The sequence below is a fragment of the Macrosteles quadrilineatus genome, unplaced genomic scaffold (genome assembly GCF_028750875.1).
Source record: "Macrosteles quadrilineatus isolate MER2022 unplaced genomic scaffold, UCM_ALF_1.0 Scaffold_6__1_contigs__length_79288215, whole genome shotgun sequence".
NCBI lineage: Eukaryota > Metazoa > Arthropoda > Insecta > Hemiptera > Cicadellidae > Macrosteles > Macrosteles quadrilineatus.
Window position 1 is genome coordinate 64,403,911 of NW_026542599.1, and position 16,691 is coordinate 64,420,601.

The following is a 16,691-nucleotide window of genomic DNA, read 5'->3' on the forward strand; positions in this document are numbered from 1 at the left end:
ACCTTCCTTACCTCTCTAACTATTCTGTTGCATAACGTGCGACGTAAGACAGTACCACCATCACGAAATATCATATGACGGACATCAATAAGTCTAACGTCTTGTTTACAAACATCTGATAAATACGTTCTAATCGCGTTTTTAAAATTAACGTTTGTGTTTGCAATGTCTGCCAGATCTTCCAAAAAGGCTTCGAGGGAGAAGGCTAAGCAGGCCGTCCTCGAGGAATCCCCCAAATACACATACACGGACATGCTGATGTTGAGGGCTCCGCCCCCCTCGGTGCCCCGACCCAGGGGGGCCCGCGTACCCGGGGGGTTACCACTGTGGGAGACAGCTCCCCTCAATGCCAAGCTACCCTTGATGTCTGGTCCTGACGGTCCTTTGGTCTTCACCAGAGGAAAGCTGGGAGTAAAGGTAACTCAGTTCAAGTTCAACTGTAGAATTGTATAGGTTATGTTAACTGAAAGTTTAGGTCAAGGCCCCTACTTATAGCCTGTATGAAGGAATCTTTCTATTGGTTTTTCGTCTAACCATAGATAAAAGGAGTATAGACACTCCTTTTATCTATGGTCAAACTTACCATCAGAGACTGTTCCAGGCCTTAAACTAATGGCAGAGGGTCAGGATACAGGTTGGGCAGGTTCCACATACCAATTAAGTATTTAGAAGGCGTTACAAACTGTAAACGGTAGCAGTTATTTTCATTTTGATCAGGTTTCAATGAGCACACTATACTTACCGGTAGACGACGAAATAACTTATATAACATATTTACTATATTGATAGAACATTTGCGTTTGCAAAGTAGGACAAAATCACTGTTTTCGAGTTTGGCAATAGCACAGTTTTTATTTATTTGGCTGTATTAATCACCATTGGAATTGATTCGTCTACGTTTTTAATGTGAGGGGACGGTCCAAAACGGGGCCAACGTAAATTCAAACGTCACCATCTATAACATACGTTGAAATGTATAATATCGAAATTTTGTTGGATTGCCGTAATTAATTCAGCCCAATGACAAATTTGCATATAGAATCTAACCCGCTTGGAATCAACTGAAAACCCTTCAGAGCTTATAAAGAAGTACTACTGTATATAGGTTTATTTATAGAAATTATACTTAATTTTTTTGTGGTTCAAAAACGCCCAACGCCAGATATAGGGTCAAGTTGGAGGTTCCTTCAAGAACATACGGCTTTGAACAATTGAAAACAAAAATTAATTAACAAGAACACTGAAGAATACTTTGAATTTGAAAACTAAATGCTTTAAAACTTGAATAGAAAAGTACGCCTATGTTGACATGATAATTTGCATGATTTTATAGCCTTTATCATCAACATCGCAATGTTCTCACAGGCCGATATATGGATAAGTAGTAGGCCTACACGCTCTCGTTTTCTATTACGTAAGATTTAGATTAACAATCTAGACTAGTTAGCAACAGATCTCAATTATTGGAAGCCTAGTTTCCTTCATATTAGATTGCTATACCACTTTCTATCGTGCCTGCAGCTACAGCAAAGCTGTGAATAACATCATTAACGTGTAGGTACTCATAGATTAGTGTTATAACTTATATTTCCTAGTTTGTAAAACTATTATTAACGTGATTCACGATTTAACAAATTGTCTCCTTAAAAATGTCAAAGATAAATTGCAAAATTCTAGGGGTAGTTTTAGGGGTAAAAAAAATGTTTACTCCATGAAACCCGTTCCCATAGCTCGGTTCAGTAGCTTTTGTTCAAATCAACGTATTTTTACACCCCAATTTTCAATCAAAATTAGATAATTTTTACTCGGGTTATGGTGTTGACACAGATATAATGTATATAAAAATAACTGTATATGAATTTGAACGGATGGGGTTTTTGGTCTCTGAAGACATAAAAATTAAAAAGTAAATCGATCACTGGTATCTCCGTGCCAACTACGGAAATAGCTTCTTCCTACAGGTAAATTAGCTAAAATGATTGAATAAAAAATATCTCTCAATACGACATTAACTGCTATGTGTGCGCCGTACTAACTTATACCGCAATTTAGGTACAGGTGTGTGCTGCTGGTTGCGTCTTAGCTCCTGCAACCGTTCTCTATAATTATAGTAGCATAGATTAAAAGTAGACATATATGTCTATACTCCTTTTATCTATGCTAGTAGTCCTTTTGATGCATTTATAAGACGTAAGACATGTTTATTTCCAGTAGACATATTACAAATGTATTGGAAGAGTCAAACATTTTTCATGCAGAGCAGTTGTCAAATTGAGAATTAAGTTACAAAGATCCTACTTAAGTAACCGTAATCGTAAGTAATCGTACTTAAGTTAGCCTACTTTAAAGTCTACGAAAAAAATTAATTATATTTTCAGTGGTTTCTTACCTTAAAAATATTGGGGATTAACTGAATCTATATTTATAAAAGAGGAAGTTTGTATATATATATATATATATATATATATATATTTGAACGTTATGGACTCCGAAACCGCTTGACAGATTGTAATGAAACCTTCAGGCATTATTAAGCATTATTCAAGGATGGTTTATGTGAAGTTTGGTGCAGATCCGTCAAAAGGGCTCCGCCCCAGTGGCTCTGGATTTTCCCATGTTAACCTTATGAGTACTTATAATTAAATGGAATTAAAGAATCTTAACAGCTGGTTCAACTAAACAATTTGATTCTGTGGTCTTCAATAGCATTAAAAAGTTAAAAGGTTTACCAACAGGGTGCAGCACTATTATATATTTTTAATTTATGACAACAGCTAATTTGCAACCAAAAGGTGAGTGAACGTAGCGAACGAACTTCAACCTGGTGGCGAGTTAGCGTAGCGAACGAGCTAAACTGAAGGCAAGTGAGCGTAGCGAACGAGCTCCAACCTACAGGGGAGTAAGCGTAGCAAACAAACTATTGAGCAATGTGAACGTGCTCATCTTGAAAATGAACGAGCATTTGTCATAAAACCACATTAGGACAGTACGACGTCTGTCGGGCCAGCTAGTACAATATGAAACAAATAAAACAGTTTTTGTTAAAAAAAGTTAGTTTGTTGATATTATTTTTTTGCAACGAAATAAACTATAAAACTATAGCTTTACTATAAATAACTTTCCCCATTGATACTTTTATACCACCATGGTAAATTTTTGAACATCTGAATATGGTAATAGTGTTAACTCTAAACTATGTAATTAAAAACTATAAAGTAAATGTATATACGGTAGGCCTATGTTGTTCTAAAAAATGTGTATATGTATCTGTATAGTAATCCCTCATCAGAGTGCTAAGTCCAAGCCATGCCATGCCCCCCATTATAGACAATATTTTCCTCTCTAGGAGAGACGGTACTCATTTACTATGCATTCTAAATGTTGAGACTCTTCTCCATTCTACATCACTGTAAATACTATTTACCGATATTAACCCTTCCCTAACAGCCTTTGATTTGTATACAGGCAGCAAAATCATTTGATTAGGTCTGAAACTAAAAACATATATTTTTAATATCTATATGGGAATTCAATTTGTTAATTTTCTCAACAGTTATGGAAGAGCTCTCCAGGAGTCACGTTTGAACTCTCCGATCCTTACAACAATGAGGTCAAGTTTGACTATGAGTCAGTTCACGACCACCACCTTCGAGCTTGGTTGCGGAACCCGAAGAATCTTCAGGTATTGTCCAACTCTTTTGACTTAGTGTCCATTTATAGATCGTTAGACTAGACTATTACTCACATAGTTTAAATAGTTCTAGCTTAGAACTTTGAAGCTCCACTACGTCATAGAGACAAAGTAACGTACGGAGGAAACACGCTTAAGGGACGACTGTGCGCTTACAGCTCTAGTATTGTGTGAGAAATAGACTTGTGACGAGCAAGGAAGAGCCTGAGCGGTGAGCACTGTGCAGAAGTTCCTACTCCACAGGGCACTGGTTCTTCCTCCACCGTGAGCGGTGTAGTACTCAATGGCGTGGGGGCATTGTTGGACCCTAGACACCATTGACTAGTGCTAGGCACCATTGAATGTTTCCTCTGTACCTTACTTCTTTATGATAGTTATGTAATTGATGTAGTCCGAAGGTACATAGCATACACCACTTTTCCAATCAGAATTAATAATTACATGAACACTATAACAATTAAGGTAAAACTTTTCAGGGATATTTACATGGGAGGATTAAACTATTCACTTTGCTCACTTTTGAGACTTTGGGTGCAATCATAAACTCACGCGAATAATGATTATTGATGGATTGATTGATTGTATCAATTGCCGTTGTTTTCCCGCAGGTCCTGAAGAAGCAAGGACTAGTGGTGCCACAATTGAGAGCTACTTGTAGTGTCGACCAATACAATAACTACCGTCACTTTTTGTACAAATTGTACAGTAACAGCTTAAGGAACGATATAGAACAAAAGGTAAAACTAGGTTATAGTTGACTGATATGAACTGTTAAGTACAGATATGTAGGCATATTGATATTTTATCCTTCGCTAGTGGCATTTTGTGTTGAGCAATCTAATATTGAAAATTGTGGTTTGAACTTAAAGTTACACTGTTTCCCTGTAAACAAAGATTAGACCTCCAGGATCGGAAAAAAAGTCCAAGATGATATCCACTGATCGAGAAAGAACCATCATGGGCTTTCAGATGTAATTATTGAGTTTTATACAAAAACTAGTAAAGTTTGTGCACGGGTACGCATAAAGATTTTGAACTTCATGAAATGCCTCTGAATGAAAATGTGGCTTAGAACCTATAAAACTGATGTTGACAGGGATAAAGAAATATAGAATGGGGTTTGAAAGTTGGCATTTTAACCAAATTTCGCTACATATAATTCTTTACAATTTTTCCAAGAAACAGTTTAGAAATTTTAAACTTTTAGTATTTATAGGGAAACTTTGTTAAGAAAACTTTACCCAACTTTTACACCCCGTGATCCCTTCATTATTATTGTCTAACCTACATGCTTTCTAAGCTTAATCTAAAGAATTACCCAGGAAAATCTGGCAAAAGAGAAATTGATGGTTGGAAAAGCTATTGAGAATGCAGAGAAAGAGGCAGCGAGACTGAAGAAGCTTGAAGAATCAACAACTGTTAGACGTAAGAACATGAGCAGATTGGAACATCTGGAAATGGAACGGCTTTTGAAGTAAGTGGATGGGTATTGCCATTGTATTGCTTATATAAATAGAAAGTAAGTGTATAATATTAGTTCTATACAACACCAATGTAAGAGAGTGTATTTTTTAAGGCGAAGAAAAGTGAGGGATGGGTGTTGAGTCTTTGACGAATTTCCTATTTAATGAAGTGTGTATTTTTTTTCAATTAGGTAGCCTACTCTTCAACACTACTTTCCATAACCACAGAATATTATGTTTAACTTTTAAACAACCTTCTATTTGTTACCAGATGTAAGAAGCGACTTCAAAGAGTCATAGAAAAAGCAGCCGCTGCTGAGAAGAAAAAAGAAGAAGAACTTGAGCAAAGAAAGGAGAGGATGGATGCATTTGATAGGAAGATACGCAGTAGAATTGAGGCGGCACAGAAAATTGAACGGCAAAACAAGATAAAAGCGATGAAGTTAAGGTACAAACAAGACGTTGAAATGAAGAAACTGTTTGAGAAACGTTCAAAACTTCGCGAGATGGAGATGAAACAGAAGGTACGACTTTTACTTATTATTTCCAAAGTTGGTGGGAAAGTCCAATCTGGTTAAAGGGGGGGAAGCGATAAACAACGAAGGTAGTGATAATTCAATCCAAAACTATACTAATTCGCTAGGTGCATTATAAATCACAGTAAAAGAAATAATTTCTTTACAATTGGACAGAGTACAACTCTGACTCAAGAATTCAAAGACGTGTTTGTTGAAATAATTGAACAAGATGGAAATAATCAGCTGTTTTGCTATATTTTTTATGTGGAAATGATGAAAGACTAAGGAGGGATAGGGTTCCAAAAATAATTAGAATAGAGTGCAGGCAATGAATACAGACCCTTTCAAAAGTGGAGAATAGTCAGAATGGAATTATGCCGCAGAAATGTGCTTTGTGGGGCCGCCATAACAATCGCTCGCGACACGGCTGCGCTACTCTATCTCTTACTCTCTCTAAGCTGATTCTTTCTCTCACTCAGTAAGCTAACTTGGCCGCACACTCCCTATAGTCTACCTAGGAGCCGCCTCGGGAACTACCCAAAATTCAAAAATTATTGAACCCAGACTGAATTTTTTACAAAGGTATTGCTCTTCTTATAAGTTTTGTATTCATTGGTGCAGGTCAAAATTTCCAAGAATTATCGGTATTACACTCCATCCTTTTTCGGTAAACCAAATCTGTACAGACTGTAACTATACCCCTCCCCCCCACCGATTTGGACAGGTGGAACTGCTGTCCCCTTAAAACTTAACTACCCTTAATTAACCCTTAATTAGTGAAAATTATAAATGTTCCTTTTGGTAAATGTTTCAGGCAGAGGCTAGATGGAAGAAGAAGGTAGATGAACAATTGAAACAAATAGAAAAGGAAAAATTCTTGTATGAAAAAAGAAAAACAGCGATGGAACAAGAGAGGCAGCAATATGTGAAAGCAATGGAGAAGGAGTGGGCAAGGATGGAGGGTAAGTGTGGAGTATGAAAACTTCTTCGCTGGAGATTGGCAAAGCAATCTTAATCAGCTTATGTGAGACCTTGAATTATTTTTCATGTATGTAATCCAGTTTTTCAAAGTAGCAAAAATTATCATTGATGAAGTTAGACTTTGACCATGTATGATTATTACAAACACAGGAATGGCTACCTGTGAAAATAATAACAATTTATATAATTTCTGATTAGAATTAAAAAAAAAAAATTCAGTGTTGTAAATATTGGATAACTTTTATCGCTAATTGTAAAGTCCTTGGCCATACAAATACTGTAGACTTTTGTTCATCCCATTCCAACTTTAAACAGCCATCTACTTCCACTCGTATACTCATGCTGATCCTTTTGTTTCTTAAAACATACAATTCATTATTTGTTCACCGTCCTGTTATTCATGTTCAGTAACAGGTATACCATACTTTTATCATTTTATTATCTTGTATTACTGTAACTTACTAATTTTTCATCCATTTTCATAGTCTTACTTCTGGTGGCTTAGACTTTTTTAGTTGGAAAAGGTGTTGTTTTTTGCTGTCCAAGGTAGAGTAATTGTATTGTACAATTATCACTTAAAAACTAAATGTTTTAGTCAGTTGACATTCATTATGTTGCTGCAATACTGTATTTAGAATGCCCAAACACACATTTTACACTCTTACGCATCATCTAATGCTGAGCGGATGTGTTTAGATGAACTGAGTGAACGGAAGTGTAGAACGACTTTGGAAAAAGTGAGGATGAACAAGCGCAAGCAAACGATGAAGCAAATAATGCGATCTGTATCTGAAGCCTACGCATCCAATAAGGTACTGTGTTATACAGGGTGTCCCTGAACATAGTTGAGTGAGCCAGTGCTCTAGTGAGAATGGGCTAGTGCCTAAAATTCTATTTTCTACCTGATTGTTTGGTGCTGAGATAGTCGATTCGTAGTTCATAACAGTTGCTATCATCAGCTTACAATTTTGTATTAGTTTGACTCTGGTTAAAAATTTGCGTACCGGTATTTAACAGAAATCAGTTATTTTTTATCAGCACAATCTGATGGTGGCTCACTTCGATAACTTAACATGGCGATGGAATGTCTATTTGTATCAATAGTCGATGATATTATTGATATTCTTAAGCTTAAAGGATTAACAAGGTCCTTTCCATCAGGATTAGTAAAAGACAAAGTTTTCACCTCATTTCCAGACCTGGAACGAGTGTAAAAGCATCCCAAACCATGAAAACTTTATTTATTAACTCGTGATGGGAAATATCCGCGAATACCTCAACACAGTCAAGCTAGACAGATTGGGATGAGTTGGGTATTGAAAACAAATGAATTTTAGATTAAATGAGTTAGGTAATATAATTGAGGTAAGTGAGTTACTTGGAGCACTTGCAGACTCCGTTGTGACATTGTCCTCCTGTGAAGCCACTTTTGAGCACCATACAGTGAGTTGTGCATCCACCATGGAGCAAGGACTTGGCACCGAATCCCGCCCAACTACAAATCTGCTTCTCTGAAACATTGATTGATTAAACTCACTCAACCACATAATAATTTCACTAGAAGCGATAGGTGCTTTTGTATACATAGGTTGTAAATGGATGCAAAAAAGAACATATTTATGAGTCATGCTACTGCAAGTGCCCTTACAAAATTCACTACGATCAATTTAACAAAAAAATTATATCTCCATTGTTAATTTTCTCTGGCATAGTTTTATTCTAAAAATGGCAACAACTTTAACATAGGAATCGTTTGACTAGTTCTATTTATTCTCAATTGCAAATTATAACAAAATGTATGGTGAGTGTAGCTTTGTTAATGTGATACAAAGATCAGCTGTTTATGTTTGGCCAGGACCATTTATATATTGAAAAGACAATAAAGAACAGCTGGGTCCAGTTTCAATCCATCAAAAAGTACAGTATTGTTACACAAAATCTAACAGTAGAATACTTTACAGAATCTGAAATGATCAGAGTGTTCAGTATACATATTTACCTATTTATCTTAACAAATCTTAGTGATTTTGATCAAAAGTGTTTTACAAGGATACATTTGGAACCAGTAAGTTTGATGTAAAATTCATGTTCACTTACCTTCTCTTCGAGAGTAGTTATCTGTCGGTGCCGAAAAAGCCATAGACAACAATAAACACAGACAAATGGGAAATGACAGGTACATCTTGCTTGGATAAAAACAGCTGATTGGAGATACACACTGTAGATCAGCTGATTATATATTCTCCTTCTCTCTCACTCATAGGGGATCTACAGGACTTTGCACCCAGTGGAAATTACAGCAGTTGCGTACTTTACTGACCTCAATAGCAGCATGTGGTGAATTACAATTGCATTTATCCTTGTTTATCAAATTGAATTTGCATTGAACATAATTTATTGCTCATGGTTCCAAGTGAAATGTGTGAAGTGAATTTCATATGCATCCTAGCTGCTGGAAACATTGCACTGTTAATAATAATCTTGAAAACTAAATCAGCTGGTCTTAAACAGTTACAGCTTTGATTAGTGTTGATTATTATTACAGCTGTGGCCAGTTTTTGAATATTAGTTTAACTGTCCAGTTTACAAAATCGTTGTTTTCCATTGAATTATATAAATGAGTCCGTCCACACCCCTAAAACTGTTGGTCAAACTGTTCCGTTGTGATTGAAGTAAACTTCCTCAAGCTTATAATATTAGTGATGTGAAAAAATAATTCACAAACATTTTCAAATACAGTATAGTAGGAAATTTTTTGAATACAGTACCGGTAACTCTGAAGATGCCTGCCACTCCCTATGGCGAAATGTGCATAAGTATATAATTGGACTTCAACAAATTCAAGGTAAGCTGTATAGCTGTAATGAAATGGCTGCACTGGACGAGACCAAACTTGTTGGTGGTGGAAAACACGGGTCTACAATACATTCAAAGTTCCCAGTTTCAAGGAGTTTTTAATTAAGTTACCTGTTATTTTAGACATAACAGCTACCTTATTATGTATATAACAGCTAAAATAACAGGTAACTTAATTAAAAACTCCTTGAAACTGGGAACTTTGAATGTATTGTAGACTTGTGTTTTCCACCACTTGTGTTTGGTCTCGTCCAGCGCAGCCATTTCATTTCTAAATATCAATTTAGTACCTATTTTTGTTATCTCATTGGTATCTTTCAAAAATAAAAACTATATTGTTATGATATAATCTGTTGCAGAGCATTGCGTTTTTGTCTCAGGACGAAGAGACTTTAGCAACTCTAAATGAACGAATCCAACAAACCCTGCGAGAGATTAGATATGGTGAGACCCTGAATTATTTTTTCTTTACTATTTAAATTACCATAGGAAAATTAACAAAATTTGTTTACAAATACCGGAAACTGTGACTTTATTTATTGACAATTTTGCAGATTTGGAACCATATATTGTGATTGCTCATGCTAAAAGCCGTTTGGAGAAACAAGAAAATGTGGTATGTATTGAAAAATAAACTAATGGAGAGGATAAGTAAACCAGATTTATATTTTATTATTATGTTTACACTGAAACTGCTGGACAATCTTATCTCTTCTCAGTGTGATTAAAACTGTTGAATTTAGATGGCTGGTGACCGATGAGGTCCTACCTATTACCTTACCTCATTAGCCATTGAAACCTAAGAAGGTTTTTGACCTCGCCAACAATGCCTCCCCAGTCCCCAGTCCTCTTTATTCTCGGCTGCCTTGGGTGTAGTGCCCAACGCAGCCATATCCTTCAGCACCTGGCTCTCCATCACAGTCTCGGCCTGCTGAGTGGTCTCCTGACTTCTGAGTTGTTCTGGTCAACAGCTTTTATCAATGATGAATTCTCTCTCTTCCACACATGTCCAGCCCATCTCAGTCCTACCTATACCCTTGGCAAAATGGAGTGCCCTTGAATGCCAGGTAAAATACAAGTTCAGCGGCACTACCATATTGCCAAGATAGCTGTGGCAGTCTGGAATTTTTAGACATGAAATTTAAATATCCTGAATACGAACCCAGAACACTGTTTAGTAAATTTTAGCCATTGCCAATGCCATCGGTAACTAGTCAAGAGAAACGTGAACTCCACTAGCCAGTATTATCTTGCAATTTGATTGGGTTTTTGTTGAGTATCACAAAGTATTCGGCACATTTCTTGCTGCATTGTGTTCGGTGGTTCGATCCTGGCTTGGAGTGTGAGGGCTGTTGCTGCTGACTATAGGTGTCAGCGTCAGAATTTCGTGCAATGTGTATGTTAGCGGTCAGGTTAAAAGACTGTGAGCGAGAGGGGTTCAAAATTGGGAGCTTACGGTCAAGACTTACACAATATTTCCCTCCCTGCAGTTGTCCTCTTAGTAAAGATCTCTTTTTAAAATTCATTTTTGTGACAATGTTCACAATTCAGAATAAGTTATCAAATTTAAATCAGTATTTAAATCTTAACTCAGGCTTCCTGTAACTGAAATTTTTCCTTTCACCGTTTTACATCACATTGCTATCCAAAATTCATAAGTTAATGTAAAATAGTGTGAACCCTATTTTAAATAAAACAAGTTAATTATTAAATCTTTATACTACGCTTATAAAACTCCAAAGAGCACAAAAAATAACACTTCTGTTGGGTTCACTCAAAAGTAGGTATAGGAGAAAATGACAATGAAGAAAAAATCTCAGTATTTAGTATCCAGCTGATGCAACTGATTTATAACTCTATCGCAAGTGTAATAATTTTTTCACATGTTTAAGCCACTACCGGTGAGCGCTGCCATCAAATATCTTCTGGAGCAAGTGATTGTTGAGTACACCGCCAATCAGTTTCAACCCGTCATGACGCAGATAGCTAAGAAAGTTCTTACTGTAAGTAATCGTTTAACTCATTTCCAATGTAAAGATGTCACAAAACATAATAGTCTTACTATAGCTAAAAATTAGATTACTCCCAGTTCCGAGATAAAGTTTTGCAGTTAGTTTGTGACGTTTTACCAATATACAACCAACAGTTTTCTTTCATCTTAAAATATTATCATTGACTTTATATCTACACAGTGTAGATATAGTCTATGATATTATGTCCTTTTAAATAAAAACAAATTCAAGCAGTACTTGAGAAAAAGAAGAAGGCCTACCACAGTAATAAAATCTTAACAGTTATTATAATGTGTCTACCAAATTCAAGAAAAGTCCCTTTCACAAGCCTTAATCTGTAAAACCATGCATTTGCAAATTTTAAATGATTGGCAGTGTATATTTTAAAAGTCAAAATCACGAAAATGACACTGGATAAGAAATTATTTCTTCTCAAACTTTGCAGCAGACAATTGGATGCTGTATTTTATGCATCTGTGGATTTGTGGTTTTAAATAGTTTTTCAAATATGTTAAAACATTAAGTTATTTTAAATTGACAAGACATACTATTTTCTTCTGTAGACAATCATTCTCACAACCATTTGTATCACTAAATTATTTATTACTGTCTCAAACTTTTTAAAAAAATAGTTAAATTGATTTCTTTTGCCATCCCAACATTGTGTAAATAAGACAAACACTTAGGATGGTGTCTTGTTTTCTGTTTTGAAGGATTGTGTTGGACTTATTAACATATTCAACCTACTTTATGATTCAGTTTGTTGAGAGTATACACTTTTTCAGACGATTGATGAACTCAAAACGCAAACGGAAGAAAGACCGTCAGTCTTCTCAAGAAGGACGAGATCCAGCTCTTCTGAGTTTGTTAAAAACCAGGTATGCTGGTGTTGTATAAGAGTACATATTTTATGGAAAAGATGAGTGAAGGATGAAAGTTAAACCGACAATATGACTGCAACAGCTGTGTTACTAACCAGGATGAGATGTTTCTTTGGTCAATTTATTAAAAGTCTCAAGGACAGCTGGGTCCAGTTTAAAACCATATGGCATTTTTAGGATCCAACCAAATCTTTTTGATCGTGAGCTCTTCATCCACTACCTATTTGAAATAATCTACACCTCTTGAGCTGGTAGTTGATTGGTTTTGTAATGAATAATGAACTAAAGCATTGCAAAAATGTTTCTTGTGCCAAGGCCAACTATGATATAGCTTGTTGAAGTAAGCATACAGAGCTTTCAAAGGTCAGAAATTCTTATTTTGTGCTTGCGCTGTCTTACCAAAATGTTTGGAAAGTTTTTTACCGTGTTTGTCATATTTGATCATGAAAAACTCATTTAAATTGCTTCCCCTATTCTGCTTTCATACTAGAATTCATTTATTGTGTTTAGGATGAGAATTTGGGGGTTTTTAAAGGCATACACAATCACAATAAATGGTTATTAACTTCTGAAAAATAGTAAACTATGAAGTAAATTTTTTTTGTTTCAGTCTTTGGCGCGACAAAAGGTCACCAGAATCAGGTAATCAACCTAATTTTATTTCCAGATTTAGTGTTTATTTTTTGTTCATATATGTACCTACATAATATATATTTATTACCGGGACTTTAAATGCAAATAATTTTAATTATACTCCAACAATAAAAAAGAATGAAATCCCAAACAGAAAAAAAACTTACTTTTTCAAACTGTAATTTGAAGATTAAATTTCTATTTAAAAAATAAATTGATAGGTTACACAATTAAGCGTGGATTAAGAAAATAAATAAATTGATTAATTTTTAACCACAATGAGCAAATTATGATATTTTTAATCTGATTTTTTTGTTCTACACATGGAGTTGTATGTTTTTACTTTTTTCAGCAACGTAGAGTTGGTAATTCCTATACACAAATCAGAAGATGAGTTTACAGTTGACCGCAGTAATCTCCGAAGGACTAGAGACAGACCACCTACGCCAATGGTAATAGTACATAATAAAGAGTGTGGATACTTTATTCTGTAGATAGTCAAGGGATACATTTCCAAAAATAAATACAAGCATCGATGCTAACAATATTTGGTAACTATTCCCCACAAGCAATTGATGCTTATCTGCGTTCAGGGAACAGTTTGTTAACTTAACAACAGAAAAATTAGAGAAATTCGTACAAGGAGATATCAGCTGTTTGTATTTCCCTTGTATGCTAATAGACAGCTGCTTGCAATTCCTCTTCTATGGTTATTTGTATAAAGGGGTGTCCCACAATGAGGTTTAGACATTTTATTTTAGATTACAAAAAAGTTGGCGTATTTGACAGAAATCAGTAATTTAAATCAGCACAATGTTGGTAGCTCAATTACGCCCATTTTTATCTGAAACCTACAAAACGTGGTAATGGAATGTATATTTCTAATTCCAATTTTAGTTTTACTGTTTTGAAATTTAATATATAAATTACAACTAACTACCAGAGCCCCTTTTAATCATAGTTTGTTGAGAGTTTTGTTTCTCACATTAAAATTATGTCTATTGTAACTATTCATAATTTTTGTTTAGTTTATAATTTTTAACTGTCAAATTTAACTTTCTGTTGACAGCCCTCCGTAACAACGTTCACCGAGGCTATCTTCAGGGACCAGGAGCCGGATGAATTTTACGAGGTTCCAGCAGATGATTTTATCTTCTACGAACAAGCAGCCTTAAACAAAGAAATTCAACAAATCTCAAACAAGATGCTGCAAATGATACCGAGCCGAGTGAAGTCAGTCATCGAGAGTAGAAGTTACGACAGGATTTCAGTGGAGACAGTGAATTCTTTGGGTGATTGCACCTTTTTTTGTTCCTAGTACCCTAGGCTCTAGTCTGGGATCGTTTTTCACATTACTTTTGGCTAGACCTATGAGTAGTGACATTATCACTTATATTAGATAAAATTCATTAGTGATTTGGCGGGATTGGAATTCGGGACTTAAGTCCTGTGGCCTATAACAAGACCAGCTTGCTCCCCACATTAGTATCATCAGCTGTTATACAAGTGTTACAAAGATTCAAATAGCTTATAGCTAAGTATTTTACGTTTTGGCACTACATATTATACTTATACAAATTTAATCAAATATGTGTCATCCAAAACATTTTTCATGTCTAGACCAAACCACCCCCTTAACATTTACAAGACAGTATATTTGTAAAAGACGTTACAATTTGAATTTGGTAAAATTTGGCTCTAGAGTCAGAGATTTTGTATAAAAACAAAATCAATTATCAAAAAATCAATAATTTGTTCTCAGTCGCAAAGATTTTTGATCACTCCACCAGATCAGATTATGATTACCGTACTGACATGCAGCGGAATAATTTGTATGAAAACATTTTGGTTCGGATAGTAAAGCATATACTATTTCGTTACTGCTAACTTTGTTGCATAACTGTTTGTACAGCAAATTTTTAACGTTGGTAGGATTTTAAGTCTTTAAAATCTCTCAGGCTAAAATTTAGAGGCTTACGTTTTTGGTGTTATAACATGATCGAGAACCAACTTTGAATTTGGGTAAAGCTATAGGCATTTCAATTCCATTCCCAGTTTCAGTGGAAAATGAATCTATTTAAATTGAGCCGCCAACAGTGTCAGCTGTTGCAAATTACCCTTCCTGTTGAACACACCAACTATTCAACCAAGCCAAACTGTAAGGACAACTTATTGTTTTTGGCATGTTTTATGTAACATCAACAAACGTCAGACACAGTAACAAAGCCTTTAAGGGAGAAAGTACCGTAGAGCTTTTGTGGACTGGGACGGTGGCATTGTCCTGTAATCCAGCTACTAGGATGTCACGAATTGTGGATTTTATAGGCATGCACTGTGGATGCCATACTCCCTGGCGTGGATTAACGTCCGCACTAGTGAGTACTACGACTATCCACAGTACTATCCTGATAATTAGACCAATTCGTTATTACCAAGGCAAAAATGTGGTTCAAATTCCACTAAACTGTAGTTGCCATTAGTATCCGGGCTATTAATTAACAGCTGTGTCTAAGGAATATGTTGGCCTTAGTCACTAACAAGACTACAAGATCGCACCACTCATCCTACACTCATATTTGGGTTAAAATATGCACATAGTGGCGTCACCATCATAAATAACTGATATAATTGATAGCACTATTTTTCAGTGGCTCATTCAACTCATAAATAAATTTAGGGAATTTTGTACATCCTGTTTGCATAAAATTAGATACACCAATCCAATGTCTACTTCAATATCTAAGAGTTAATTTTGATCCGTTCACTAACTTTCGGTTATATTTCAGAGCTGCCAGACAACAAGCCCGTGGCGAGACTTTGTTCGATGCTGTTGTTCGACGAGTCGCCCATGGATATCACTCTGACCAGGATCGTTGACAGGATTATCCTCGGGTTCATGCAGGATATTAACATGACGCCGTCCTACCTGCGACTACGCATCAGGCAGATGAAGCATGAGATGAGAGATTGATAATGAGACAACTGAGATGTTTGAGAAATCTGCTGTGTATGGGAATAAATAAATTGGAATTTGACTGTGTTTGACTAATTCTTCGAGATTCAATCCCTATATGGAATATAAGAGTAGCATGTGGTAACTAATCTTGCACATACAAACTATTTAAGTACATTCAACAAGAGCTTAGGGGAGGATATGCTAGCCCTAGCCTAGTGGTCAGCGTATCAGACTTCGGTGTGAGGGGCGGCTTTGATTCATGAACTTGGATACATGGATTTAATGGATTGCAATCCCTTAAAAGCACATGTATTACCTTCCGTATTTAAAACTCCACAGACCATCGGCTCCGAGAGTCTTTTTTACTGTTTTTCAAGGGGTTTTTAGGAAAAAAGGCGAAAAAACAGTTTAAAATAATTGTTTTGTTGTTTACTAAATGGACTCATATTTAACAAACTTTGACAATACATCTTTTTCCGATACAATCTGTCTAAACACTCACAGAAGTTAGTTAATTTTAACATTTTTCTTCAACTGTTTTTTACACAGGAGGGGCCATACCCCTCGGCGTAGACTCATTAGAATCATAAAATCTTGGGGATGTCTTTTATTGTACCTGTAGTATAATATACAATGCCAATCAAATGGCAATAAATAAGTTTAATGGATAACCCACTATTTTTGCTAGTTAGGTACAGTA

The 16,691-nt window shown here is 35.6% G+C and overlaps 1 protein-coding gene across 1 annotated transcript; it reads left to right on the plus strand.

The window, feature by feature from the left end:
- The first annotated feature begins 114 nt into the window (after positions 1–114).
- Positions 115–16,043, plus strand: LOC128997579 (putative leucine-rich repeat-containing protein DDB_G0290503). The gene is made up of 15 exons (XM_054423218.1): positions 115–417; positions 3,554–3,682; positions 4,300–4,428; positions 5,014–5,165; positions 5,426–5,678; positions 6,487–6,634; positions 7,350–7,465; positions 9,869–9,953; positions 10,064–10,125; positions 11,402–11,512; positions 12,307–12,399; positions 13,013–13,044; positions 13,388–13,487; positions 14,105–14,327; positions 15,822–16,043. Exons 1-15 carry the CDS (start codon positions 166–168, stop codon positions 16,004–16,006), a joined length of 2,070 nt encoding a protein of 689 aa, XP_054279193.1. The 5' UTR covers positions 115–165; the 3' UTR covers positions 16,007–16,043.
- The last annotated feature ends 648 nt before the right edge of the window (positions 16,044–16,691 follow it).

Bases quoted from the DNA above. Each gene is read 5' to 3' on its own strand.
- LOC128997579 (XM_054423218.1), top strand. From the start codon at position 166: ATGTCTGCCAGATCTTCCAAAAAGGCTTCGAGGGAGAAGGCTAAGCAG. The intron at 10,126-11,401 runs GTATGTATTGAA...CACATGTTTAAG, and splicing joins TGGAGAAACAAGAAAATGTG to CCACTACCGGTGAGCGCTGC. The intron at 13,488-14,104 runs GTAATAGTACAT...TTCTGTTGACAG, and splicing joins ACAGACCACCTACGCCAATG to CCCTCCGTAACAACGTTCAC.